Below are 26,816 nucleotides of genomic sequence, written 5' to 3' on the forward strand. Positions count from 1 at the left end.
GGCCTGTAATTTTCATCATAGGTACACTTCAACTATGACAGACAAAATGAGAAGAAAATCACATTGTAGGATTTTTAATGAATTTATTTGCAAATTATGGTGGAAAATAAGTATTTGGTCACCTACAAACAAGCAAGATTTCTGGCTCTCACAGACCTGTAACTTCTTCTTTAAGGGGCTCCTCTGTCCTCCACTCGTTACCTGTATTATTGGCACCTGTTTGAACTTGTTATCAGTATAAAAGACACCTATCCACAATCTCAAACAGTCACACTCCAAACTCCATTATGGCCAAGACCAAAGAGCTGTCAAAGGACAACAGAAACAAAATTGTAGACCTGCAACAGGCTGGGAAGACTGAATCGGTAAGCAGCTTGGTTTGAAGAAATCAACTGTGGGAGCAATTATTAGGAAATGGAAGACATACAAGACCACTGATAATCTCCCTCGATCTGGGGCTCCACGCAAGATCTCACCCCGTGGGGTCAAAATAATCACAAGAACGGTGAGCAAAATCCCAGAACTACACGGGGGGACCTAGTGAATGACCTGAATGATAAATTCATTAAAAATCATACAACGTGATTTTCTGGATTTTTTTTTTCATTTTGTCTGTCATAGTTGAAGTGTACCTATGATGAAAATTACAGGCCCCTCTCATCTTTTTAAGTAGGAGAACTTGCACAATTGGTGTCTGACTAAATACTTTTTTTGCCCCACTGTATATATATATTTATGTATGAATAAGAATAAGAAATAAAAGAAACAAGTAATTAAAGAGCAGCAGTAAAATAACAATAGTGAGACTATATACAGGGGGGTACCGGTACAGAGTCAATGTGCGGGGGCACCGGTTAGTTGAGGTAATATGTACATGTAGGTAGAGTTATTAAAGTGACTATGTATAGATGAAAACAACAGAGAGTAGCAGCAGTGTAAAAGAGGGGGACAATGCAAATAGTCTGGGTAGCCATTTGATTAGGTTTTCAGGAGTCTTATGGCTTGGGGGTAGAAGCTGTTTAGAGGCCTTTTGGACCTAGACTTGGCACTCCAGCACTGCTTGCCGTGCGGTAAGCAGAGAGAACAGTCTATGACTATGGTGGCTGGAGTCTTTGACAATTTTTAGGGCCTTCCTCTGACACCGCCTGGTATAGAGGTCCTGGATTACAGGAAGGTTGGCATCAGTGATGTACTGGGCCATTCGCACTATCCTCTGTAGTGCCTTGCGGTTGGAGGTTGAGCAGTTGCCATACTAGGCAGTGATGCAACCAGTCAGGTTCTCGAAGGTGCAGCTGTAGAACCTTTTGAGGATCTGAGGACCCATGCCAAATCTTTTCATTCTCCTGAGGGGGAATAGGTTTTGTCGTGCCCTCTTCACGACTGTCTTGGTGTGCTTGGATCATGTTATTTTGTTGTTTGGTTTGTTCATGTCTTAAAATAATGCGATGGATTGTCATTTCTCTTTCCTCATTTGAACTGTTCTTGCCATAATATGGACTTGGTCTTTTACCAAATAGGATTATCTTCTGTATACCACCCCTACCATGTCACAACGCAACTGATTGGCTAAAATGCATAATGAAAAAAATTAATTCCGCAAATTAACTTTTAACAAGGCATACCTGTTAATTGAAATGCATTCCAGGTGACTACCTCATGAAGTTGGTTGAGAGAATGCCAAAAGGGTGCAAAACTGTCATCAAGGCAAGGGGTGGCTACTTTGAAGAATCTCAAATATAAAATATATTTGTATTTGTTTAACACTTTTTTTGGTTACTACATGATTCCATATGTGTTATTTCATAGTTTTGATGTCTTCACTGTTATTATACAATGTAGAAAATAGTAAAAATAAAGAAAAACCCTTGAATGAGTAGGTGTGTCCAAACCTTTGACTGGTGCTGTATATTTTCTTTTCACATCACAGTTCCAGCAACTTATGAATGTCTAACCAGGCCAGCGCAGTACAACTTGGATTGGCTCAACTCAGTAGACTCCCCTTAGAACTCTTCCTCTAGGTCATGGCACCAATGGTACCGGCTGGGTTCGAAACCTTCAACCCGGGACTCTTGCACACCACAAGACTGTGTTACCCTGCTGAGCTAAAGCCTATAGTAGTCATTCACTTTAGGAACCTCTGTGCTTGGGGGGTGCCAGAGGCCTGGTATGTAAGCCACACAGTACTCTGCCTCTGCTCATTTTGAACTGTACATACCTGTACTCAGTCGCAGAAGCAGCAGGTTTCTCTCTCTCTCTCCCTCTCTCCCTCCCTCCCTGGGTGCTTCCCAAAAGGTACCCTATTCCCTATATAGTGTACAATTTTCTACCAGGGCCCATAGGGCTCTTGTAGAAAGCAGTGCACTGTGCAGGTAATAGCGTGCCATTTGGGATGCTGAACTTGCTTAGTCCTTATATCCTCTAGTCCTGTCCATGCCCCACACTCCATGCCCATGTGACTGCCTTAACCAACTAAGTGGAAGATTACCAGCTTTTCCCCTAAGTAGGCTACCCTCTTGGCTGGGCCAAGATGGTCACCTGAGGGCTTTAAACGCATTGGTTGAACTGCTCCTATGGTAGAGTGAGGTGCACAATAAGCATGTACTACCCCACCAGCTATGTTTAATGTATTAACTGAACCTTTACAAGTTTACTGGTCAGAACTGCAGTTTGTTTACTTCTAGTTACTGAGCAGTAATACTAGGTGCAGTTTACAGATGGCATCTATATCAATTGTAGAACACAAGGGAGGCGGGGTAACTACAAATATGAAATAAGTTGTGCCACAGTATGACCAGCTTGCCACTGTGAAATGAATTTGAAAGGTGGACCTTGAGCTGTAGCCTACAATACGTGTATTATGGAGACAAGTCGTGGCAAGCTACCTTTTGCCTTTGAAATAGGCAACATCCAATGCATCAAAACACCAAATGGGCGAGAGAGAGGGAGAACGCGAGGGAGAGAGAGAGAGAGAGAGAGAGAGGGAGAACGCAAGGGAGGGAGAGAGAGAGAGAGAAGAGAGAGAGAGAGAGAGAGAGAGAGAGAGAGAGAGAGAGAGAAAAAAAGGACAGCAAGAAAGAGAGGGGGCTCCAACAACTGAACATTCTAGTCCAGACTCTCTCCTCTTCCACACACAAACGTGTGTGTTTACACACACACACACACACACACACACACACACACACACACACACACACACACACACACACACACACACACACACACACACACACACACACACACACACACACACACACACACACACACACACACACACACACACAATGAGTGGTGGCTGTCTGTGTGCAGCCTCACGAGATGTGCTGTGGGGCGTATGTGTGTCAAATGGTTGCGAGAGGGACTGAGTGGCGGGCGGGGGAGTGGGTGAAGGGGGGCGGACGGGGGGATTGGTGGACCATGGCGAGAGAACAGTATGTAGGACAGAGCCTAGCTAGTGCCCTTCCTATTCTGACTGACTGGAGCCATGGGCCTGCTGAATTTCTGCATGCATGATCAATGGGGCTGAATAAAAAGAGAGAGCAAGATAGAGGGGGAGGGGGAGGGGGAGGAATTAGTTTTGTGGCCTTAGAGACTTGGAACAGTTGAATCAGCTACTTTAGTGATATGTGTAATTCAGTCATTTGGACGTTTCTACGTACTCTGGTTTGTTAACCTCAACAAACCAAAATGGCTTCAACTTCGATTAAAGAAGCTACGACCTACGATCTCTCTCTCTCTCTCTGGGATAGTTTGTCCAATTTGACTTTTCTTTCTCTTTGTTTCCTTGACCACAACTGACCCAGAGTGGGAAGCCTATTGTTCAACCATGACCTTTGACCCTTTAGGTCCTGGGACCTGCTCAGCGAGAGCCTCAAGGGAGTTTGGGGGTGCTGCAGTGGCAACTTTTGGCCATCTGAAAAGATTCACTGGGAGTGGTAGTGGCTAGGCTACAGGTTTTATAATATATACAGCTTTGGGTGCATCCCTGCTACCCTGTCCAGAACAGATTGCAAGATCATTTGATCATATTATAGAGAATTTGGGGGGTATCCCTGACCGGGACTTGAACCTGGGTCCCGGCGACTATCAAGCCAATACCTTAATCGTTACACCAAGAGGTTTGAACCTCTTGAAGAGGTTGCTAGGTGTTGTGTTAACGTTGCTAGGTGTTGTGTTAACGTTGCTAGGTGTTGTGTGGTTGAACTGAGATGTTCCAAACTTATCAAATCAAATGTTACGTACACATATTTTGCAGATATTATCACAGGTGCAGCAAAATGATTGTGTTCTAGCTCCAACAGTGCAGTAATACCTAACAATACATACAAATCCCCAAAATAAAAATAAATATATACAGTGCATTTGGAAAGTATTCAGATCCCTTCACTTTTTCCACATTTCGTTACGTTACAGCCTTAATCTAAAATGTATTTAAAAAGAAATTCCCTCATCAATCTACACACAACACCCCATAATGACAAAGCAAAAAGTTATTTTGGGATTCTTTGGCAAATGTATTAAAAACAAACAAGGAAATATGACATTTACTTAAGTATTCAAATCAAATCAAATGTTATTATTATTATTATATTCCGAATGTTTTCTCAGTACTTTGTTGAAATACCTTTGTCAGCGATTACAGCCTCATGTCTTATTGGGTATGACGCTACAAACTTGGCACATCTGTATTTGGGGAGTTTCTCCCATTCTTCTCTGTAGATCCTCTCAAGCTCTGTCAGGTTGGATGGGGAGTATCGCTGCACAGCTATTTTCAGGTCTCTCCAGAGAGGGGGTCAAGTCTGGGCTCTGGTTGGGACACTTAAGGACATTCAGAGACCTGTCCTGAAGCCACTCTCCTGTGTTGTCTTGGCTGTGTTCTTAGAGTCGTTGTCCTGTTGGAAGGTGAACCTTCACCCCAGTCTGAGGTCCTGAGCGCTCTGGAACAGGTTTTCATCAATGATCTCTCTATACTTTGCTCCGTTCATCTTTCCCTCAATCCTGACTAGTCTCCCAGTCCCTGCCACAGAAAAACATCCCCACAGCATGATGCTGCTGCCACCACCATGTTTCACCATAGGGAAGGTATTGGCCAGGTGATGAGCGCTGCCTGATTTCCTCCAGACGTGATGCTTGGCTTTTGAGTTCCATCTTGGTTTCATCAGACCAGAGAATCTTGTTTCTCATGGTCTAAGAGTCCTTTAGGTACCGTTTGGCAAACTCCTTTCACTGAGTAGTGGCTTCTGTAAAGGCCAGATTGGTGGAGTGCTGCAGACATTTCCTTCTGAAAGGTTCTCCCATCACCAAAGAGGAACTCTGGAGCTCTGTCAGAGTGACCATCGGGTTCTTGGTCACCTCCCTGACCAAGGTTCTTCTCCCCCGATTGCTCAGTTAGGCCGGGTAGCCAGCTCTAGGAAGACTCTTGGTGGTTCCAAACGTTTTCCATTTAAGAATGATGGAGGCCACTGTGTTTTTTGGGGACCTTCAATGCTGCAGACATTTTTTTGGTACCTTTCCCCAGATCTGTGCCTCGACACAATCCTGTCTCAGAGCTCGGACAATTCCTTTGACCTCATGGCTTGGTTTTTGCTCTGACGTGCACTGTCAACTGTGGGCCTTACATAGACAGGTGTGTGTCTTTCCAAATCATGTCCAATCAATTGAATTTACCACAGGTGGAATCCAATCAAGTTGTAGAAACGTCTCAAGAATGATCAATGGAAACAGGATGCACCTGAGTCTCAAAACAAAGGGTCTGAATACTTATGTAAATAAGGTGTTTCTGTTTTCATTTTTTATAAATTTGGAAAAATGTCTAAAAACCTGTTTCACTTTGTCGTTTTGGGGTATTATGTATAGATTAATGAGGGAAAAAATAATTTAAAACATTTTAATATAAGGCTGTACCGTAACAAATTTTGGAAAATGGGAAGGTGTCTGAATATATTCCCAAATGCACTGTCCATAGGGCAGCGGTTTCTAAGGTGCAGGGATGAGTTCCGGGTAGTAGCAGGCTAGTAACAGTGACTGAAGTTCAGGGCAGGGTACTGGGCGGTGGCCAGCTAGTGGTGACTATTAAACAGTCTGATGGCCTGGAGATAGAAGCTGTTCTTCAGGCCGTGTCTGGACTTGACAGTTCATGCAGCTTTAATATTCAGATCATAGAGTTCTGATCATGGAATTCCGAACGCGTCATGCATCTACAACTACATTTAAATATGTCCACAGTGTGTCCGGATTCCCTTTTCCAGCACTATATTCAAATGCCAGTATGCATTCCGCAAATGGTGGAATAGGCTAAATATGATAATAACCAAACAACAACTGATAGCAGTAGCTAACTACTATAGCTAACTAGCCAGCGAACCCATGTAGCTAGCCAGCACGCTAGCAAGCAACGCCAAAAGGATTGCAAACGGGTTAGCATAAATACATTCTTTTTCTATTAGATAGCTGGCTAGCATTTATGAGGCCAGCAAACACGTTCCTCATACTGTTCTACGAGTGGTCTGAGGCAAGCATTGTTTTACAAGCCTTTTCAAGTGCAGCGTTAATAATGATGCATTTGGGAAACAGCTCAGAGATGTATTGATGTTCTTACGAAGGTTCTTAACAATGAACTTAGCCCTGAAGATGCTTTTGGGCAACCAGCCCTGATATTCTGTGCAAGCCTTTCTCAGGATGTTGTACCTTTTGCCGTTTAAATAAACAGAAGCAGGGAAATGTACATTTTTGCTGAGTGAGCGATTTCCCTCCCAAATCACTTGGCCAATGCCACTGTGTTGTACGTTCACCGCACGTCAGGAAGTCTCTGCCTGCTTTGGGTACCTGGGAGGAAGCCAATAGACCAGGGTTACCCAAACTCGGTCCTCGGGTCCCCAAGGGCTGCACGTTTTAGCCCAAGCACTACACAGCTGATTCAAATAATAACATCATAATCAAGCTTTGATCACATGAATCAGCTGTGTAGTGTTAGAGCAAAAACCAACATGTACACCCCGAGGACTGAGGACTGAGTCCCAAGAACTGAGTTTGGGAAATGCTGCAATAGACCAAGAAGACAACAAGAGGAAAGAAGCCATTCGATTTGCTCAGGGTATTTTCACCTGGCTGGTGGCAAGAGGAGGAACTGAAGAGTCGGCTTTAGGAGAAGGAGTGAAAAAAACAAGCACACCTGTGCTGCTGGCGCAAAGAGCTCCACCTCTGTTCTCCTGCTATCACAATCCCTCCATCCCCAGGGGAAGGTGTGGCAAGGGAACGAGACAAAGGGAGGAGAGAAAGAAAGAGGAAGGGTGAGATTAAGAGGAAGGCTACAGATAGCTTCAACGGTTGGTAAAGGTTTAATCTCACCAGTACAATATTTATAAACTGGATTGGTATGGGGAGGAAAAGAAAGGGGTTGTTCGCACATTATTTTACAACCAGGTGGTTGTTTTAGTTGCCCATTCTTTCAAAATAAGAGACTGGGAGTAACACACCCAAACACACACTCCCACACAACCACACAACAGAGGCTTCCAGTTACAATGCAGCACATCCCTAATATTTACCTTGAATATATACCACAAAGACAATGGTTATGGGAAACAAGGCACCATTAGGGAAACATTAATATATCCATTATGGTCTTACTTATTGCATTAGAGTCTCTCCCAACCAACCAATCAACAATGTAATTTCTTTACATTGACCAACCTCACTTGCACTATTAGCTGTCCTTTGAGCATTTTGCACTTGAGCAATAGGCTTGCTATCAGCTACAGTATCTTTGGGAAAGAAGACAATGTCAATAGAACTTGTTTGCTTGTTGAAAAAGGATTTGACATATCATTTTTTTGTGTGGTTCATGATAAACGTCAGGCCTGGGCACGTATCTACCACTAAGGCACCGACATCTTCAGGTTAAGCAAACATTATACATCAAGACCATTTAACTTTGGTTAACCATTGTACTAGAGCAGGAAATTCCCGTTTTCTTGACATAGTAACCATGTTGTAACCATATACAATGTTGCTTAGATGTTTGCCCATCATTATGTACTTGACATTACAACAATGTCTTTGGTCATTGGTCACATGGTCAATGCAGTCTCAAAATGAGAATATCGGGAAGCATTGGACTTGACCAATGAACAAGTGACAGATCAACTACCAAACAATGTTAATAATCGGTCAGATCAGAAACTCCTCCCATAGGGACCTTCAGAGGAAAGACTTTGCCCAGTGGCGAAATCCACTCGGTTCATCTACAAAGCACCTCTGCCAAAGACACACACACACACAAGTGAAGTCGGAATAGGGCCCTGTATCTCTTTTAATCCTTTTTCCAACCCCCCTCCACCTCCCCCACTTCCATCTACAGGGCCCATCAACGCCATTCCTCCCTTCTATTTATAGGATACGAATGTCCCCTCGTCCGCTTCACTGCAAAAACAAAGACATGGGGGTGTATCTCAATAATCAACAGTGGCTACCTCTCCTTGTCTCCTCTCCTTTATCTGCACTGATCCCAACCAGAAGGAATAGGGGTGAAAGCAATGGCAGATGCCTATCAGGAACCATAATAAAACAAATCCTGCATAGAAGCCCATGGATATTGATTGATGGGGAAAGGGCAGATTGAGCTATCTGATTCAGAAGCCTACAGTTTGACCGTGTCCTGCTTTGTTGTTTGATTGATTGTGTGTGTGTGTGTGTGTGTGTGTGTGTGTGTGTGTGTGTGTGTGTGTGTGTGTGTGTGTGTGTGTGTGTGTGTGTGTGTGTGTGTGTGTGTGTGTGTGTGTGTGTGTGTGTGTGTGTGTGTATACAGTATGAGAGAGAGAGAGAGAGAGAGATGGCATTTAGAAGAGAGCAAGAGAGGTAACAAATGCTGTAAATGTTGTGTAATTCCAACATGTAGCATGAGCTTGTATATTTACATCTAACCCCTCTCACCTTTCACCATGATAATGTGGCCCACAGGCAAAGCCTTTTGTGTGACCTCACCAGTCAGGAAATGTCAGATGGCAAAATCAACAGGAACAGAAATGGTCTGGTAATATCACTGACGATTGCAGAAACTCTTCTGCAGTTTAGGTTTTGGTCACTCATTTGGCAAAATGCAGTAATAATATCTATGACCACATTTCAATATTAACAGGAGCAGTTCAGCTGGAGGGGCCATCTTGTGGACCGAACCTGAAGTGCAACATGAAGTTTAATAACTTACCAAACAGACAGAACGAATGTGTGACAATTCACACACACACATACTAAAATGAAATGAAAACCATTCAACAGAAAGTGACAGGGGAGAGAGTGAAAGAGAGATGCAGAAGAGAGAGAGCTGACAGAGGGAGGTAGGGAGACTAGGGAGAGCTCCATTGTGGGGATTTTGTGAGGCTCAGATTGTCTTCTTCTCTGGGAAAGTGGAAACTCAACACTCCTCTCCAGAGGTCTGGTTACCAGGTGAGAGAGGAAGAAAGAAAGGAAAAACAGAGTGAGAGAGAGAGGAGGAGGGAGGAGCAAAGAGGTGTGGAGAGAGGGCTGGGAGATGAGGGAAGAGGACAAATGAGTTTTGAACATGAGTTAGAGAGGTGGAAAGAGATACAAAGAAAAAGAGAGGGGAACAGAGAAAGGGGGAAGATGTAGAGCTGTACATACAGATAAGAAAATAAAGAGTGAAAAAGGGTTTGTTTCAAGTCCCAGAGGACTAACATAGCTGGGGGTAACTGTTCCACAAAATCACAGAATAATACTTTGTTTAAGTATTCCAAAATATACCATTTTATGAAATTCTCCTGTATCGGATCTACAACACAATCTGTATTTGCAATCTTATTATAATAATACATCTAAATAAAATTGAGTTATGATAGAATTTCGCCGGAGGGGGTGGCTGCTGTTCTACGGGCTCCTGATCACCAGCTGTTCCTGACGACTGTGTGATTACGTCTCCGTAGCCGATGTAAGACTTTTAAACAGGTTAACATTCACAAGGTCGCAGGGCCAGATGGATTACCAGGACGCGTACTCTGACCGCGCGCTGAACCAGCTTCACTGACATTTTCAAGCTCTTCCTGACCCAGTCTGTAATACCTACATGTTTCAAGCAGACCACCATAGTCCCTGTGTCCAACAACGCCAAGTTAACCTGCCTATATGGCTAGTCACATATGTAGCCATGAAATGCTTTGGACCTAAGGACCTATCATGGTCAAAACACACCAACAGAGTCGTGAAGAGGGCACGACAACGCTGAAAAGATTTGTCATAGAACCTCAAATCCTCCTAAATTATACAGCTGCACCATCGAGAGCATCCTGATTGGTTGCATCACCGCTTGGTATGGCAATTGCTCGGCATCCGACCGCAAGGTGATACAGAGTGTAGTGCGTATGACCAGGCAGTGTCAGAGGAAGGCCCTAAACATTGTCAAAGACTTGAGCCACCCAAGTCTAGACTGTTATCTCTGCTACTGCAAGCAGTACCGGAGCGCCAAGTCTGGGACCAAAAGGCGCCTTAACAGGCTTCTACCCCCAAGCCATAAGACAGCTGAACAGTTTATCAAATGGCTACCCAGACTATTTGCATTGACCCCCTTATTTTTTGCACTGACTCTCTTTCACAGGCTTGATGTACACGCACTGGACTCTAACCACACACTCACACATACTAGACTGACACGCCAACACACATATTCCTTCACAGACGCTGCTGCTACTCTGTTTATTTTTTACGCATAGTCACTTTACCCCTACATACATGTGCATATTACCTCAGCTAAACCGTACCCCTGAATATTGACTTGGTATCGTTACACCTTGTATATAGCCTTTTTATTGTTATTTTAGTGCGTTACTATTTTTTTCTAGTTTATTTAGCAAATCTTTCTTAATTACTTTTTAAAAACTCTGCATTGTTGGTTAAGGGCTGGTAAGTAAGCTTTTCATGCTAAGGAATACCTGTTGTATTCAGTGCATGTGGGAAATACAATTTGGTTTGATGGTTATCAATGGTTATGTTTCATTCATTTAAATGACCTTTCAACAGATTATGCCTTTAGTAATTGTTCTTGTAGTACAGTATGTTTCCATTCGCCAAAACAGACGTCTCCATTGTTTCTTTCTTGTCCCATGACTCCCCCTCGTGGCCAACACCAGCCGTTACACTGTTCTCTCCCTAGAAAAGGGTCCATCTTACAGGTTGAATGAATGAATGGCATTGCTGAAGCACTGCTGCACCTAATCAAATTAATTTGAAAATGCACATATAGTATATTTATTTATTTATTTTTGACAACATTTTTATTTCATACAACTACACTTTATCCTGGACACCAGTAGTTAACAAAATACACAATAATACACCATTTGATTTCTATCTAACAAAGATCAATCACCAATTCTTTTAAATTTCCACGCCACACATACTTTTGGTGTTTCTAGAGGAAACAATCCAAAACACTACAACATTTTACTTTAAAACATAATACAAGTATCAACCTGACATATTAATACAATCAAGAGTTGAGTAATACACTGTATACTGTATGACTTGCGTATCTAATTATTGACTGCGAAAAACATTTCTGATCAGAGCTGTCTTCTCAGTTTATATAAATAAAAATAAAAGCTAGATATTTTTTAAGTGCCTTTCAAATCAACCAAACGACACAAAAAATAAAGGACATATTTGTGTACATAAAAATGTAAGTTCTAGTTATTTTAACACCGGTGACTTTTACTGCTTTAGATGATTTAGATGATTTTCCAATGGTTTTGTTCTGAACAGAATCCACATTTTTTGGGGGTCCATTCCACTATTCCGACCAGCAAAATAAAGTTTGAACCGGTTCGAACCTCAAAAAAGCACCCGATTATATAGTTCCTTTCTGTTCTTTCATTTCGACATCAAATTACCTCACCAATCAGTGTGGACAGAGCAGCTTGCAATGGAGCGGATAAGCTATTTCATCTTTAGAGGAAAGTCGTTAAAAGCAAATTGTCTTTTGCCGTAACAGCATGGTTCAATCATAATGAAAGACAAACACACACACACACTGTGCTGTCAGTCACTATGGACAAGTGTAGGAGGCCTGGCTTGAAGGGCATCTTGTCATGACATGCATTATCTGAATTAGGCACAAAGAATTATACCTACACAGGAGGTATAATTAGACCTACGTAGGGGAACTTTGAATGTCTTTGAACTTCAGAGAGTTGGCTTAATGTTGGAGCAGAAATAACATTAGCTAACAAGCTTGTGTGTGCAGAGCAGCACTAGAATTAAAAACTTGTGTTATCTTTTGTAGTTAATAAATCCAATGTGAAACGGTATAACTATAGTATCCTTAACCAGCATTGAAAAAGTTAATCCATTCTTCTCTAATAAAAAAATCTCTCTCCCTAATTTCTGAATCACGCTTAAGTAGGCTACAGTAACCTATGCTTTGGGTGGGGAAGTGGCAGGTAGCCTAAACACGCGCACAAACTGGCAAAGATTTCCAGCTGGCAGGCAGATACTGGAATACGTTTCTGAGTAACATAAGGTGAATGCGCCAATTTGTAAGTCGCTCTGGATAAGAGCGTCTGCTAAATGACTTAAATGTAAATGTAACAGAGTGAGGGCTTTGCATAGGTGCTTTGTTGCAATTTTTGTAGGAATGCAAAAAAATGCCCGGAACAAAGAAGAATGTTATTAACCGGTTCCCATGCTTTTCAAATAATGGTTCTGTTCTGGAACATTATAGATCACTTTCGTTCCTGGTTCTGATTCTGTTCCTCGAATAATTACAGTTGAAGTCGGAAGTTTAAATACACGTTAGCCAAATACATTTGAACTTATTTATTTGACATTTAATCGTAGTACAAATTCCCTGTCTTAGGTCAGTTAGGATCACCACGTTATTTTAAGAATTTGAAATGTCAGAATAATAGTAGAGAGAATGATTTATTTAAGCTTTTATTTCTTTCATCACAATCCCAGGGGGTCAGAAGTTCACATACACTCAATTAGTATTTGGTAGCATTGCCTTTAAATTGTTTAACTTGGGTCAAATGTTTTGGGTAACCTTCCATAAGCTTCCACAATAAGTTGGGAGAATTTTGGCCCAATCCTCCTGGCAAAACTGGTGTAACTCAGTCGGGTTTGTAGGCCTCCTTGCTTGCACACGCCTTTTCAGTTCTGCCCACAAATGTTCTATGGGATTGAGGTCAGGGCTTTGTGATGGCCACTCCAATACCTTGACTTTGTAGTCAAGAAAGAAAAAAAAGCCATTTTGCCACAACATTGGAAATACACTTGGGGTCATTGTCCATTTGGAAGACCCATTTGCGACCAAGCTTTAACTTACTGACTAATGTCTTCGAGATTTTGCATCAATATATCCACATAATTTCCCCCCCTCATGATGCCATCTATTTTGTGATGTGCACCAGTCCCTCCTGCAAGAAAGCACCCCCACAACATGTGTATTTGACAGTGAGTGTGTGAGTGCGTGGATGTCTTCCCCATTCCCATCTTAATTATATTTCCAGACTGGAGTGTGGGCCTGAGCACAGCAGGTTACGATAGAGAGAAATAGAAATAGGGAAAGAAAGAGAGAAAGATTGTTTGTCTGCCTGTGTGTGGTCATTGTTGGGTCTTTTACGGGTATGACGCACTCCTAAAAAGCTGCATTTGGTGGGAAACTAGTGCTTCTCATGGTTCAACAAAAGTGGGGAATATGCTTTCCCTTAAAAGCCAAGGAGTGCACAGTACATCAACTGTCCAACTACACACTAAAATCAACCATTTGGTTAGTTGAGACACATCATTGGGGTTCAACCTGCTTCCTTTTGGTGGTACAGAGAAAGCACTATTGGCAGAGTTTTGCCATACTACTGCCAGTAGTCTATGTGGCTCTATGCGGCTCTGTCCTGCCGTTTTTAAACTTTTCCATACTATACAGCTATACCATGACAATAAAGGCGTTTTAACTTACAGTAATCAACATTTGGGGGAGAGTCTGCTGGTGTGAGTATAGGCTTGGGCACAGCACGCGCGCGCACACACACACACACACACACACACACACACACACACACACACACACACACACACACACACACACACACTCAATGCCTGCCCCCGTTATAAGCGTAGTCTGCCTTGTTGTGCATGACCAGTCTGTTGTCAACAAAGTAGAAGCTGTCTGACCTCGTTTCATAGGGATGTTCCACCATCTGACAAACTGGAAGGGAACATTTATTATTCTGTATTTCACATGTTATTCCAATGTCTGGATAATGTATTCAAAAGGTGATGTGCATTTCCTTCAGTAAATGATTGCATTTCCACATACAGTTGAAGTCGGATGTTTACATACACCTTGGCCAAATACATTTAAACTCAGTTTTTCACAATTCCTGACATTTAATCCTAGTAAATATTCCGTCTTCAGTTAGGATCACCACTTTATTTTAAGAATGTGAAATGTCAGAATAATAGTAGAGAGAATGATTTATTTCAGCTTTTATTTCTTTCATCACATTCCAGGTAGGTCAGAAGTTTACATACACTCAATTAGTATTTGTTTGTTTTGGCCCATTCCTCCTGACAGAGATGGTGTAACTGAGTCAGGTTTGTAGACCTCCTTGCTCGCACACGCTTTTTCCAGTTCTGCCCACACATTTTCTATAGGATTGAGGTCAGGACTTTGTGATGGCCACTCCAATACCTTGACTTTGTTGTCCTTAAGCCATTTTGCCACAACTTTGGAAGTATGCTTGGGGTCATTGTCCATTTGGAGGACCCACTTGCGACCAAGCTTTAACTTAACTGATGTCTTGAGATGTTGCTTCAATATATCCAGGCATTTGGAAATTACTCCCAAGGATGAACCAGACTTGTGGAGGTCTACATTTTTTTTTTACTGAGGTCTTAGCTGATTTCTTTTGATTTTCCCATGATGTCAAGCAAAGAGGCACTGAGTTTGAAGGTAGGCATTGAAATACATCCACAGGTACACCTCCAATTGACTCAAATGATGTCAATTAGCCAATCAGAAGCTTCTAAAGTGATGAAATCATTTTGGGGAATTTTCCAAGCTGTTTAAAGGCACAGTCAACTTAATGTATGTACACTTCTGACTCACTGGAATTGTGATATGGTGAATTATAAGTGAAATAATCTGTCTGTAAACAATTGTTGGAAAATGTACTTGTGTCAAGCACAAAGTAGATGTCCTAACCGAAATATGTGTAGTGGTTAAAAAAACAAGTTTTAATGACTCCAACCTAAGTGGATGTAAACTTCCGACTTCAACTGTAAATGTAATGTACACATTCTACTTATTTACTCCTACATTATTTAATTATGTAGCACTTTTCAAAAAAACATCAGTAACAAAGTGCTTAATTGACTAATGGTTGGGATGTAAAACTCACCCAAGCTCTCGGGCAGCTGAGGGAACTCGTAGATGTGTTCGCAAGTATTGCGGCTGTTTGGGATACAGAAGCCGAAGTCAAAGTCAAAGCTCTTCAGGAGGTGATCCCTGAAGTAGTGCCTCTCAATCATCCTGAAGCTGTTCAGAGGCCGGGTGCCAACTGTAAACTCCACTCTGACACACAGACAGAGAGAGAGAGAGACATACAGACCGACAGAGAGGGGGTAAACATGCAGTAGGTACTGTACGTGAGTAAACGTGTGGATCGAAAAACTATGCTGTCTGTGCTGTGCTGTGTGTCCTACAAGAAACATGGTATAGAGGAGATGGACCCACTGGTTGCCCTCTGGGTTACAGAGAGCTGGTCATCCCATCCAGCAAACTACCAGGTGTGAAACAGGGAAGGGACTCAGGGGTTATGCTAATTTGGTTTAGAGCAGACCTAACTCACTCTATTAAATTAACCAACTGAGGCACATTTTATATTTGGCTAGAAATTAGAAAGTAAGTTATCTCAACAGAGAAAAATGTTCTCCTGTGTGCTACCTATATCCCCCACTAGAATACCCATACTTTAATGAAGACAGCTTCTCCATCCTGGAGGGGGAAAATCAATCATTTCCAGGCCCAGAGACATGTACTAGTCTGTGGCGACCTAAATGTCAGAACTGGACTTGAATCTGACACCCTCAGCACACAGAAAGACAAACACCTACCTGGAGGTGACAGCATTCCCTCCCCCATATGCCCCCTAGGCACAACTACGACAACATAACCAACCAAAACGGGTCACAACTCCTCAGCTGTGTCGCATGCTGTGTATGTACATAGTCAATTGTAGACTTCGAGGGGACTCCTACGGTATGTACACCTATAGCTCATCTCTTGGCAGTAGTACTGTAGGCTCCTCTGTCACTGACCTCAACCCAGAGTCTCTCATAGCGTTCACAGTCAGTCCACTGACACCTGTATTAGATCACTGCAAAATCATAGTCTAGTTGAACAAAGCAAATACTCAATCATGAGGCATCAAAGCCAAAGGAAAAAGATACAAACTGTATATTTGACCTCTCAGCTTCCCTATCAAATCTAAAAATTTCAAACAGAAAACCGAAGAAAATTAATAAAAATGACAAAATGGTTTGATGAAGAATGCAAAAACCTAAGAATGAAATAGAGAAACCTATCCAACCAAAAACATAGGGTGGGTTGCACAAACATGGATTAACTCTTAAACTGGGTTAAATCAAGGTTTATCTATTAATCATGTGGTACCAAATTGTAAACCTAGTTTTAACTTAAATCCTTCCTCTAATGTTAAATTTAGCTTTCACTTTAAACCTAGATTAATTTTAAGCATGATTAAAATTATTTAAAAAAAAATATATAAACTTAGATTGGAGATTAATTCTAAACTGCCACTTTAGGTAATTTAACTGATAAAATTGCAGACCAAAACAAGTTCTTCAGAGAATAATTAGAGACAGTTAGAAATGAGCTCAATGTAATTGAAGAATCCATAGACTCTAACCACTTCTGGGAAAATTGGAAAAAACAAAACAAACAACAACATGGATAGTTATCTATCCAAAACTGAGATGTGTGGGTAAACCACTTCTCTATAACAAAGAACAAACAGCAAAAACATATACATGATCAAATACAAATCTTAGAATCAACTATTAAAAGTAGAGGTCGACCGATTAATCGTAATGGCCGATTAATTAGGGCAGATTTCTCAAAAAAAAAAAAAAACATGTTTACACCTTTATTTAATCTTTATTTAACCAGGCAAGTCAGTTAAGAACACATTCTTATTTTCAATGACGGCCTAGGAACAGTGGGTTAACCTTGTTCAGGGGCAGAACAACAGACCTTGTCAGCTTGTCAGCTTGGGAATTCGATCCAGCAACCTTTCGGTTACTGGCCCAACGCTCTAACCACTAGGCTACCTGCCGCCCCATTTTAGCGAAATACAACGGTGTGCCATCACAGCAACAAGATTTGTGACCTGTTGCCACAAGAAAAGGGCAAAAATGAAGAACAAACAGTATTGTAAATACAACCCATATTTATGTTAATTTATCTTCCCCTTTGTACTTTAACTATTTGCACATAATATTTATTATTTTGGAACTTTTGTGAGTGTAATGTCAACTGCACATTTGTATTGTTTTTTTCCCACTTTGTTTATTATTATACTTCACTTGCTTTGACAATGTTAACATATGTTTCCCAAGCCAATAAAGCCCTTAAATTGAAATTGAATTGAAAGAGAGAGAAAGTGTTACGCACGTGGCTCCCACTGTCCTCAGTTGTAGGAATGCTGCTGTGAACTGGTAGCGTACGAAACGTCCTGCACTCATGTCTCCCTCTCCGTTCTCCTCGTCTTCCTCTGAGGTCAACGACACAACACACACCATTTATTTTTACACCACAACACGGTGATGATTTCCAGTACATGCAACAAACACACACATGATCGTATTAGTCAGACATCCTACAGTGGTAATACACAGACACACACACACACAAACGGAGAGAGAATATGGACTGTACCCGTATGAGGTGGTTTGGCAATTTCAAACAACACAGTCTCTGTCTCCAGGTCTCTGATTTTAAAGCGAATGAAATCTATGTTGAAGATGTTGTCCTCTGGTTTACACAGGTACCCTGGGATGGACATACAGGTTATGGGTATTCGGTGGCTGTTTTACAAGATCTAGTGTGCAATAAAATGATCTATCTTCTGATCTATCCATCTATCAGAGCGACTATGCAGGTAAATAGACAGACATTCGTGTGCTAGTTTTACCCAACGCCACACTCAATGCTCAACGCCACACTCAATTACTGAATGCCACACTAAACTACTCAATGCCAGTGTATATAAATGCATCGTTCAGAAAATAGATATATCCTACCCCGTGTAGCAACCCGCAATCCTAGGACCTCTTCAGGGGTGATGTGGCCAACTTGTGTCCGCAGATGGTCTTCTGTGACGGGCCTACTATCAACCTGGCTTCGCCGAGACTTGAGTCTCTTCAGAACCCCTCCACTTGGCTTGCGCTCCCGCGCAGGAGTCGCAGAACTGTGCCCGGCGCTCGAGACATTCTCAGCAGCAACAGGCGGGTCGATGCGGGCTTTAGCTCCGCTCATAATTCCCAGCTATGATGACAACCTTGTCTATCTGTCTCTGTCTCTCTCTACCTTAAAGTAATAAGATGGCGTCGTAGTTGTTGACTGTCGAATCTCCGCTTCTCGTTGATGGGTCAAGCACTTGTTTTTTAGGCACATGCTGTACAGTTGCCATGCCAACTGATCAGAGCGCAAGTGCAGGTGAAAGGGGGACTTTCAAAGGAATAACACTAGGTGGCGGGATGTGCACCACACCTGGCACAGGTTCCACATGCTTGCTTAAACGCACACTCAGACTTTTATGCGCAAAGGTCTTTTGGAGAGATTGCGCCAAAATTGATTTACGCATGCGGTGGGCAAAGGCACTGAACCTTTGCGCCTAGTGGTGTTGTGTTTAACCACCACTGATTCACAGTCCCTCAATATTTTAAAGTTACAATCTGTATGATGTATTGCTGTACCATCATTGATTCAGGCAGATCGAGACTCAAAGCGAATGTATGCCTTGTCCTCCTATGTGGTCAGAGGCTCTGTATGGAGGGGTATGACGCAATTGCGGAGCCTCCAGAGAACAACATCAGTACTCGTCAACTATGTGCCTCCCAAATTTTGTAACAATGCAGAGGGATCCTTATAGCGCAGTATAGCACCGCATTGACATTATTGGTTGACGGTTGGTGGGGACAGGAGGTCCTGTATAAGCACTAACTCACTTCCTTGACAACTTCAATCACAACAGCTTTTGTTCAACAGCGCTGCGCTGCTCCAGGAGGCGCACAAAGTCTGATGCAATATGTCCACCAAATGCTTATAGTTTTGCTGTATGTTGTTTTTGCCAGATGTCTCGTCCACATTTTCCGTACTTGACACAAGGCTGCAGAAAGGTTTGCAGATCGGAGAAAGTCATTTTCGCTGTCTCTGGGTTCCCTGCCGTGGGTTCCCTGCCGTGTTTGCTACCTGGACCTACATGCTTAAAATGTTTCATGGAGACACATTGCTTATACGATTGGATTACCTGGTCATCTGAATTAGCTGGAACGTGGAAGCTAGGTGCTGGCAAAGTCTTAGCTAAGCTATCTAGCAAAGTGGTTCACGTAATAGTTAGATAGCTAACTGGATTGACTGTTTTATGAACTTCTGTTTGTACCACCGCAATTTAAAACAACGCACGACTTGAAAATATTGAATGTATGCAGTACACAGAACTGCTCCGATGAAAATGATTGACTTCTGTCGGAACACAAAGAGTTAATATGGTAGCTATGAGGCTTGAAAGCCCTGACGTCTGCAAAGGCCATATCACCATAAATGCAATGCAAATGCCAGATGAACTATGTACGTTTTAGGATGCTGTACTGTTTACATTAGCCCAAAATCGAAGGTTTTAGGCTATTAGCCTACTTGCCCACGTTTTTTTTGCCTCGGCATAGGCCTACTAATTAGACTTTCAAAACTGCAACTACTAGTCTACTTAATAGCAAATTGTGTCCAGAGGCAGAGGAAGTATACCAAAATCACCATCAACACTTCTTGAGCCTCTTGAATTGTGAAATTAACCCTTTCCCTAAGTAGACACAGAGGACTAATTTCCCGAGCCTTTAGTGCCAAGGAATGTGTTTCTCCGCTCATATGGGAGTACTAATGCCCAGGTTAACCGATTATTTATTTATATATATATAAATATATATATACACACACACAGTATCAGGCAAAGGTTTAGACATACCTACTCATTCAAGGGTTTTCCTTATTTTTACTATTTTCAACATAATAGCAATAGTAGTGAAGACATCAACACTATCAAATAACACATATGGAATCATGTAGTAACCAAAAAAGTGTTACACAAATCTAAATATATTTTAGATTCTTCAAAGTAGCCACCCTTTGCCTTGATGACAGTTTTGCACACTCTTGGCATTCTCTCAACTAGCTTCACCTGGAATGCTTTTTTGAAGGAGTTCCCAAATATGCTGAGCACTTGTTGGCTGCTTTTCCTTCACTCTGCGGTCCAACTCATCCCAAACCATCTCAATTGGGTTGAGGTCGGGTGATTGTGGAGGTCAGGACATCTGAGGCAGCACTCCATCACTCTCACTATGTTAAAATAGCCCTTGCACAGCCTGGAGGTGTATTGGGTCATTGTCCTATTGAAAAGCAAATTATAGTCCCACTAAGCGCAAACCAGATGGGATGGCGTATCACTTCAGAATGCTGTGGTAGCCATGCTGGTTAAGTGTGCCTTGAATTCTAAATAAATAACTGACAGTGTCACCAGCAAAGCACTCCCACACCATCACACCTCTTCCTCCATGCTTCACTGTGGGAACCACACATGCAGAGATCATTCATTCACCTACTCTGCGTCTCACAAAGACATGGCAGTTAGAACCAAAAATCTCAAATTTGGACTCATCAGACCAAAGGACAGATTTCCACGGGTCAAATGCCCATTGCATGTGTTTCTTGGCCCAAGCAAGTCTCTTATTATTATTGGTGTCCTTTAGTAGTGGTTTCTTTGCAGAAATTCAACCATGAAGGCCTGATTCACAGAGTCTGCTCTGAGCAGTTGATGCTGAGATGTGTCTGTTACTTGAACTCTGTAAAGCATTTATTTGGCCTGCAGCGAGGGTCCCCAGTCTGGGGCCTCCAGCGACGGTCCCCAGTCCGGGGCCCGCAGCGAGTGTCCCCAGTTTGGGGCCGGCAGCTAGGGTCCCCAGTCCGGGGCCTCCAGCGAGGGTCCCCAGTCCGGGGCCTGCTGCGAGGGTCCCCAGTCCAGGGCCGGCAGCTAGGGTACCCAGTCCGGGGCCTCCAGCGACGGTCCCCAGTCCGGGGCCCGCAACGAGGGTCCCCAGTCCGGGGCCTGCAGCAAGGGTCCCCAGTCCGGGGCAGGCAACAAGGGCCTCCAGTCCGGGGCCGGCAGCGAGGGTCCCCAGTCCGGGGCAGGCAACAAGGGACTCCAGTCCGGGGCCGGCAGCGAGGGTCCCCAGTCCGGGGCCCGCAACGAGGGTCCCCAGTCCATTCTAGTTTATTTATTTCTATGTTTTCTGTTTCGGCCGGGTATGGTTCTCAATCAGGGACAGCTGTTTATCGTTGTCTCTGATTGGAAATCATACTTAGGCAGCCTTTTTTCCATTGTATTTTGTGGGTAGTTATCTTTGTTAGTGTCACTATAGCCCTAGTAAGCTTCACGGTCGTTTCTTGTTTTGTTGGCGACATTTACAGAAATATGGGAAAATGTACGTTCACCACGCTGCACCTTGGTCCGGTCATTTCCATGACGACATCCGTGACAATGTGTTATTTCATAGTTTTGATGTATTCACTATTATTCTTCAATGTAGAAAATAGTAAAAATAAAGAAAAACCCTTGAATGAGTAGGTGTTCTGAAACTTTTGACCGGTAGTGTATTTATATGTATAAAGGAGAGCTAGAGAGAATGGCGGAAACGGATACCGAGTTAGCAAAGATGAGATTGAGAAGGAAGATGCTGAGAATACTGGATAGACTAGAGTCACTAAAAGATGCGTAGAGTGCTAAAATCACATTTAAAACGCTGTCTTGTAATCCTACTGCTCATGGACCAACTACTTCACAGTTTGTATTAGGAATGGGGTTTGAGGATGAGAAGATGTACTTGGGAGATTTGTTTGATGTTGCCAAGATGGCGAAGAAAGTCTTGGGTACTGTGGAATCTATCAGGGTGACCAGAAGTGGAATTTTGTAGAATTGTTCTGTCGGGAGAACAAAAGGAGAGCATGTTCGCCTCACTAGAATCAAGGAGAAAGATTTTCGTAGTAGTGCACCAATCAAGGGTGTGATTCTGGAGTCTCTGAGAAGATCAAGATACACATTCCTGGAGTATTTGGGGCATAATGATTGAGGTGTATGTTTAATGGAAAGATGATAGAGACTACGTCTGTGCTACTGTCATTTGATGAGGAGTCGCTCCACACATGTCAAGATGGGATATGTGAGTTAGCCTGTGAGGGCATTTGTCCCCCGGTTACTGCAGTGTTCCAACTGAAAAACATTTGGGCATGTGTAAAGTGTTTGCAAAGATAATGACTTGAGGGATTATTTGGTGTTGAATGTCGCAATTGTGGTGGGAAGCATGCGCATGAGTTCCCTGAAATGTCCTGTAAGAGTGAGGGAGCCTGAGATGACTCAAATAAGAGCTGTTCAGCGTGTCTCCTGTGCCGCGACAGCAAGAAAAGGTAAAGAATGTTCTAGTGGTTCTGTTGCCGTAGAGTCACTGCAGTCCAGTGCTGTGGCTGCTGTTCGCAAGGTGCAGGATCCAGATACCCTTGTCGTGAAGAAAGTAGATTTGTTTTGGCATTTATTGCTATGGTGATAAACTACCCTGCAAGAGTGGATAAGAACTCAATATCAATATCATCGTATCTGCGCAGATGAACGCTTCTTGGGAATGCAGGATGTAATGGGTGAGCAGCTGCGTGGTGTTCTGCGGTTCCGTTATCTCAGGTCAAGCAGATCTGAGTAGGGCTCTGAGTGTATTTAGGGCAAAGTAAAAATCTGATGTTTTAGTGGATTACATGTTTTAGTTTATTTCCCTTTTGGATTTCTCCCCCCCCCCCCCGCATCCAGTAGTGGGAGGCGATACACTATTTCCAGTGAAGTCTGCCCTAAAACATCACTGAAGAAGAAGACAAAACACATACAGTTGGTGTGCACCAGGCTTGACAGTCTGGACTGCCGCTCTAGGGACTGTCGCGGACCATCGTTCGCTGTGGCACAATGGTGTTCTTGTGTGGGATCTGTGTTGAATGACTTTGGAGAGAGACAGATTTGTCAAACAGCTTCTGTTCCACACACGCTGTAATCTGAAGTTTAAAGTCTTATATAAAACATCTGACTTGTCAGTTGGTCACAGCTATAAGTAACAGCTGCGTTATCGTTAAGCGGGCTAGAATGGTCCTTTTGGTTTAAATGTTTTCAAAGTGAAAGGCTCATAGTCATTATCAAAAGTGGTAGATTCTAAGTATATAATTTGTCACTATAGGCTAGGGATATGCAACAAGGAAAAGGGCTATTTCACTACCAGGAGTCAACATAGCAGGAGGTCATTACAGGACTTTTATAATATGATTGTTATTATAGCGCCTTTATGGTTTTGATATGCCTCTGTTTATCCGCTCTCTACCTGCTGTGAAGGAGAGATTAGACTACGTGAGTTCAACCACAGTGAGGTCATTGTGTGCTGCATTTATTGGTCACATATTAACACCAACTGAAGGTTACAGAGTCAAACAAGGGGTTTGTTTCGTTGGTTTTTCTTACAACCAACCATTATTTTCCAAAAACGCTTAGCACGTTGCTAAACTTTGTTATATGTTCTGTATAAAATAGCACGTCTTCAACATCAGTCTGCAAAGGATACACTCGGGCAGGTAAAGTGTATTTTTGTATTTTCTTTTTGTGGTCTGACTGCAAACACATACAACTATTTGAGACTAGGGGACACTGAGTTGCAGGTGTTTTGGAATTGCAAATACAAGAGGTATAAACAATATTTGACACAGGAATATTTTGGAATCTATTACATGGGTTGGAATAGACAACTAGCACATTAGAGGCTGCTGCCTATATACATAGACTTGAAATCACTGGCCTCTTTAATAAATGGGACACTAGTCACTTTAATAATGTTTACATATTTTGCATTACTCATCTCATAGGTATATACTGTATTCTATTCTACTGTATTTTAGTAGATGCCGCTCTGACATTGCTTGTCCATATATTTATATATTTTTAATTCCATTCCTTTACTTAGATTTGTGTGTATTGGGTATATGTTGTGAAATTGTTAGATATTACTTGTTAGATATTACTGCACTGTCAGAGCTAGAAACACAGACATTTAGCTACAACCCGCGATAACATCTGTGACCAATACAATTTGAATAAACACGCTGTATACGACAATCACCATCTTTTTGCAAAAATGGTGACAGTCACCATTTGTTTTGCAACCACATCCAGCTCCAAGAGTCCTATTCAATTGAAACCTGCCCCAACATCTGAGCCACCGGCTAGTACCATATCTGACCGAACTGGAACCTCGGAGGCAAATCAAGTCAGTGAATCTGAACTGGATGAACATGGCAACTCTGATTCAGGCCACTCCGCTACTGGAACTGAGGCTGTACCATTACCATCGGTCACCTCAGCTCCCCTTAAACCCCAGTCTGAAGACACTGTGAGCGAGCTCACCTCTGCGATCGTCAGATGTCACGCCGGGGAGGATCAGACAGCCCACTGGGGAGGATGCAGGAAGCGGCTGTCCATGGGGCTCACCTCCAGGTTTGAGTCGGCCGGCCTCTCGTGCCCCTCACAGCCACCAGCCAAAGAAAACAACCAGAAGCAGGAACAGGCGACCAAGAGAGAGACTGCGGTCCTCAAAGTGTCGGTCCTCAGGACCAAGGAGGAAGAGAAGATAACAGATTCACCGGAGACACCGTCTGACCCGGAGTGCAGACTCAAGCACTCAGCACCGCTGAAGGAAGAGAGGTTTGGAGAAGGGGTAAAGGAGACAGGAGAAGAGAAAGTGTTGAGCATACAACGGAGGATCAGTTTGCTGCTGGACTCCTCCTCGAGGCCAGAGCCTCTGACCAAGAGGGAGGAAGTTCCTGATCCAATTAAACAAGCAGACGGTTCTGGGGGTGTGAAACAGCGAATTAAAGACTGGGCATTAGACACACCTCCTGTTCAGGCATCCAATCAGAGGGTGGATGTTGCCCCTCAACCAATCCCATGCAGAGTTCACTGTGTGTTGAGTGTCACTGGGGGGTCATTGGCGACGAGCGAAAGCGTTCAGCTAGCTCCCCGAGAGGACAAGGCTTCCACCCTATGTCGCTCAGGACGTTCTGGGATAAAGGTTAATAGTGAGGAGATAGAAGATGAGGAAGAGGAGGGAGAAGAAGAGGGAGAGGAGAAGGGGGCCCAGGTGCCACTCTACAAACCAGTAGGAAGACTTCTTCGGATGGAAGATGGAGGGAAAAAACAAGAGCTAGTGATTGATCAAATAGAGAAAGATATGGAGACCAAGGTGCAAGAGGAGGAAAAACTTAAACAGCTGGAGCTAGAAGAGAGACAAGCAGAGAAGGAAAGGGAGAAAGAGAGGAAACAAGAAGTTGAGTTAGAAAGACAAAAACAAGTGGAGAAAGAAAAGGAAAGGGAGAGACGGAGCGAGAAAGAAGAGAGAAAGATGAAAGAAGAGGGGAGAGAAAGACAAAGAGAAATAGAGAGGGAACGGGATAGACAGAGACAGAGAGAGGAGGAAGAGAGGGAGAGAAAGAGGAAGGAAGAGGATAGGGAGAGAGAAAGACAAAGAGGGGAGGAGCGGGATAGGGAGAGACAGAGAGAGGACGAAGAGAGGGAGAACATGAGGAAAGAAGAGAAGGAGAGAGAAAGACAGATAGAACTTGAGAGGGAAAAGGAGATACTGAGAGAGGAAGAAGAGAGGGAGAGGAGGAAAGAAGAGAGGGAGACAGAAAGACAGATAGAAGTGAAGTGGGAAAGGGAGAGACCGAGAGAGGAAGAAGAGAGGGAGAGGAGGAAAGAAGAGAGGGAGACAGATAGACAGATAGAACTTGAGAGGGAAAGGGAGATACTGAGAGAGGAAGAAGAGAGGGAGATGTTTAGAGTGGAAGAGGAGAGATTGAGAGAGGAGGACAAGGAAAAACTTATAGAAGAGGAGAGGAAAAGAGAAAGAAAGAGAGAGGAGGAAAAGATGAAGGAAGATGAGAGACAGAGAGAAAAAGAGCAGGCAAGAGAAAGACAAAGAGAGGAAGAGAGGGAGAAAGAACAAGTGGAGTCCCCAGTCCAATTGATCACTCTTGAACCTGACCACTCTCCCAAGCCAGAGCTTCCTTCTCGTTCCCCTTCCATCCCCATCATAGAACCCATACTGAAGGATGAGGAGCAGCCTCACATCAAGGTGGTCTACAGCTTTTCTAACAAAGAGGAGAAAACTCTTCTCGAGGTGGTCAATGATAATTTCTCCATCAAGCTCGGGAGGTGGGGGTCTCAGACCAGGCTCCTCGCCGACTGTGCCCAGGATGAGACATCTTCCCCTGGAAGGTTACTGGGCCTCCAGAAAACTGTTGTTAACACCCAGGAAGCACTCAACGTCAAATCTCATCCAGCCGAGGGGAACATAGAGTGGGTAGTCCCCACCCCAGAGAATAGGATGGAGAAGGTGGATGAAGAAGAGGAAGCAAATGTGGACACAGAGGAGGTAAGCAAAGGGAA

The 26,816-nt window shown here is 43.1% G+C and overlaps 2 protein-coding genes across 2 annotated transcripts in view; one reads left to right on the forward strand and one right to left on the reverse strand.

Moving 5' to 3' along the window:
• Positions 1–11,243: 11,243 nt before the first annotated feature.
• On the reverse strand, positions 11,244–18,737 carry LOC118388738 (protein unc-119 homolog B-like). Its single transcript, XM_035778154.2, has 5 exons — positions 18,325–18,737; positions 17,960–18,073; positions 17,696–17,795; positions 15,402–15,574; positions 11,244–14,206 (listed from the first exon to the last, which is right to left on the reverse strand). Exons 1-5 carry the CDS (start codon positions 18,557–18,559, stop codon positions 14,091–14,093), a joined length of 738 nt encoding a protein of 245 aa, XP_035634047.1. The 5' UTR covers positions 18,560–18,737; the 3' UTR covers positions 11,244–14,090.
• A 5,770-nt stretch (positions 18,738–24,507) lies between these two features.
• Positions 24,508–26,816, forward strand: part of LOC118388739 (golgin subfamily A member 6-like protein 22) — a 28,842-nt gene continuing 26,533 nt past the window's right edge. Inside the window, exon 1 of the mRNA XM_035778155.2 lies at positions 24,508–26,802. Coding sequence (XP_035634048.2) covers positions 24,508–26,802 — 2,295 coding nt within the window. The remainder of the gene's footprint in view (positions 26,803–26,816) is intronic.

The sequence above is a fragment of the Oncorhynchus keta genome, chromosome 10 (genome assembly GCF_023373465.1).
Source record: "Oncorhynchus keta strain PuntledgeMale-10-30-2019 chromosome 10, Oket_V2, whole genome shotgun sequence".
NCBI classification, from domain to species: domain Eukaryota; kingdom Metazoa; phylum Chordata; class Actinopteri; order Salmoniformes; family Salmonidae; genus Oncorhynchus; species Oncorhynchus keta.

What these genes read in the sequence shown, in the direction of transcription:
- LOC118388738 (XM_035778154.2), bottom strand. Translation starts at nt 18,559, where the DNA reads ATGAGCGGAGCTAAAGCCCGCATCGACCCGCCTGTTGCTGCTGAGAAT. An exon ending in ATTGCGGGTTGCTACACGGG is followed by an intron (nt 18,074 to 18,324) that starts GTAGGATATATC and finishes TGTCCATCCCAG; the next exon opens with GGTACCTGTGTAAACCAGAG. An exon ending in CTGAGGACAGTGGGAGCCAC is followed by an intron (nt 15,575 to 17,695) that starts GTGCGTAACACT and finishes TCTGTGTGTCAG; the next exon opens with AGTGGAGTTTACAGTTGGCA.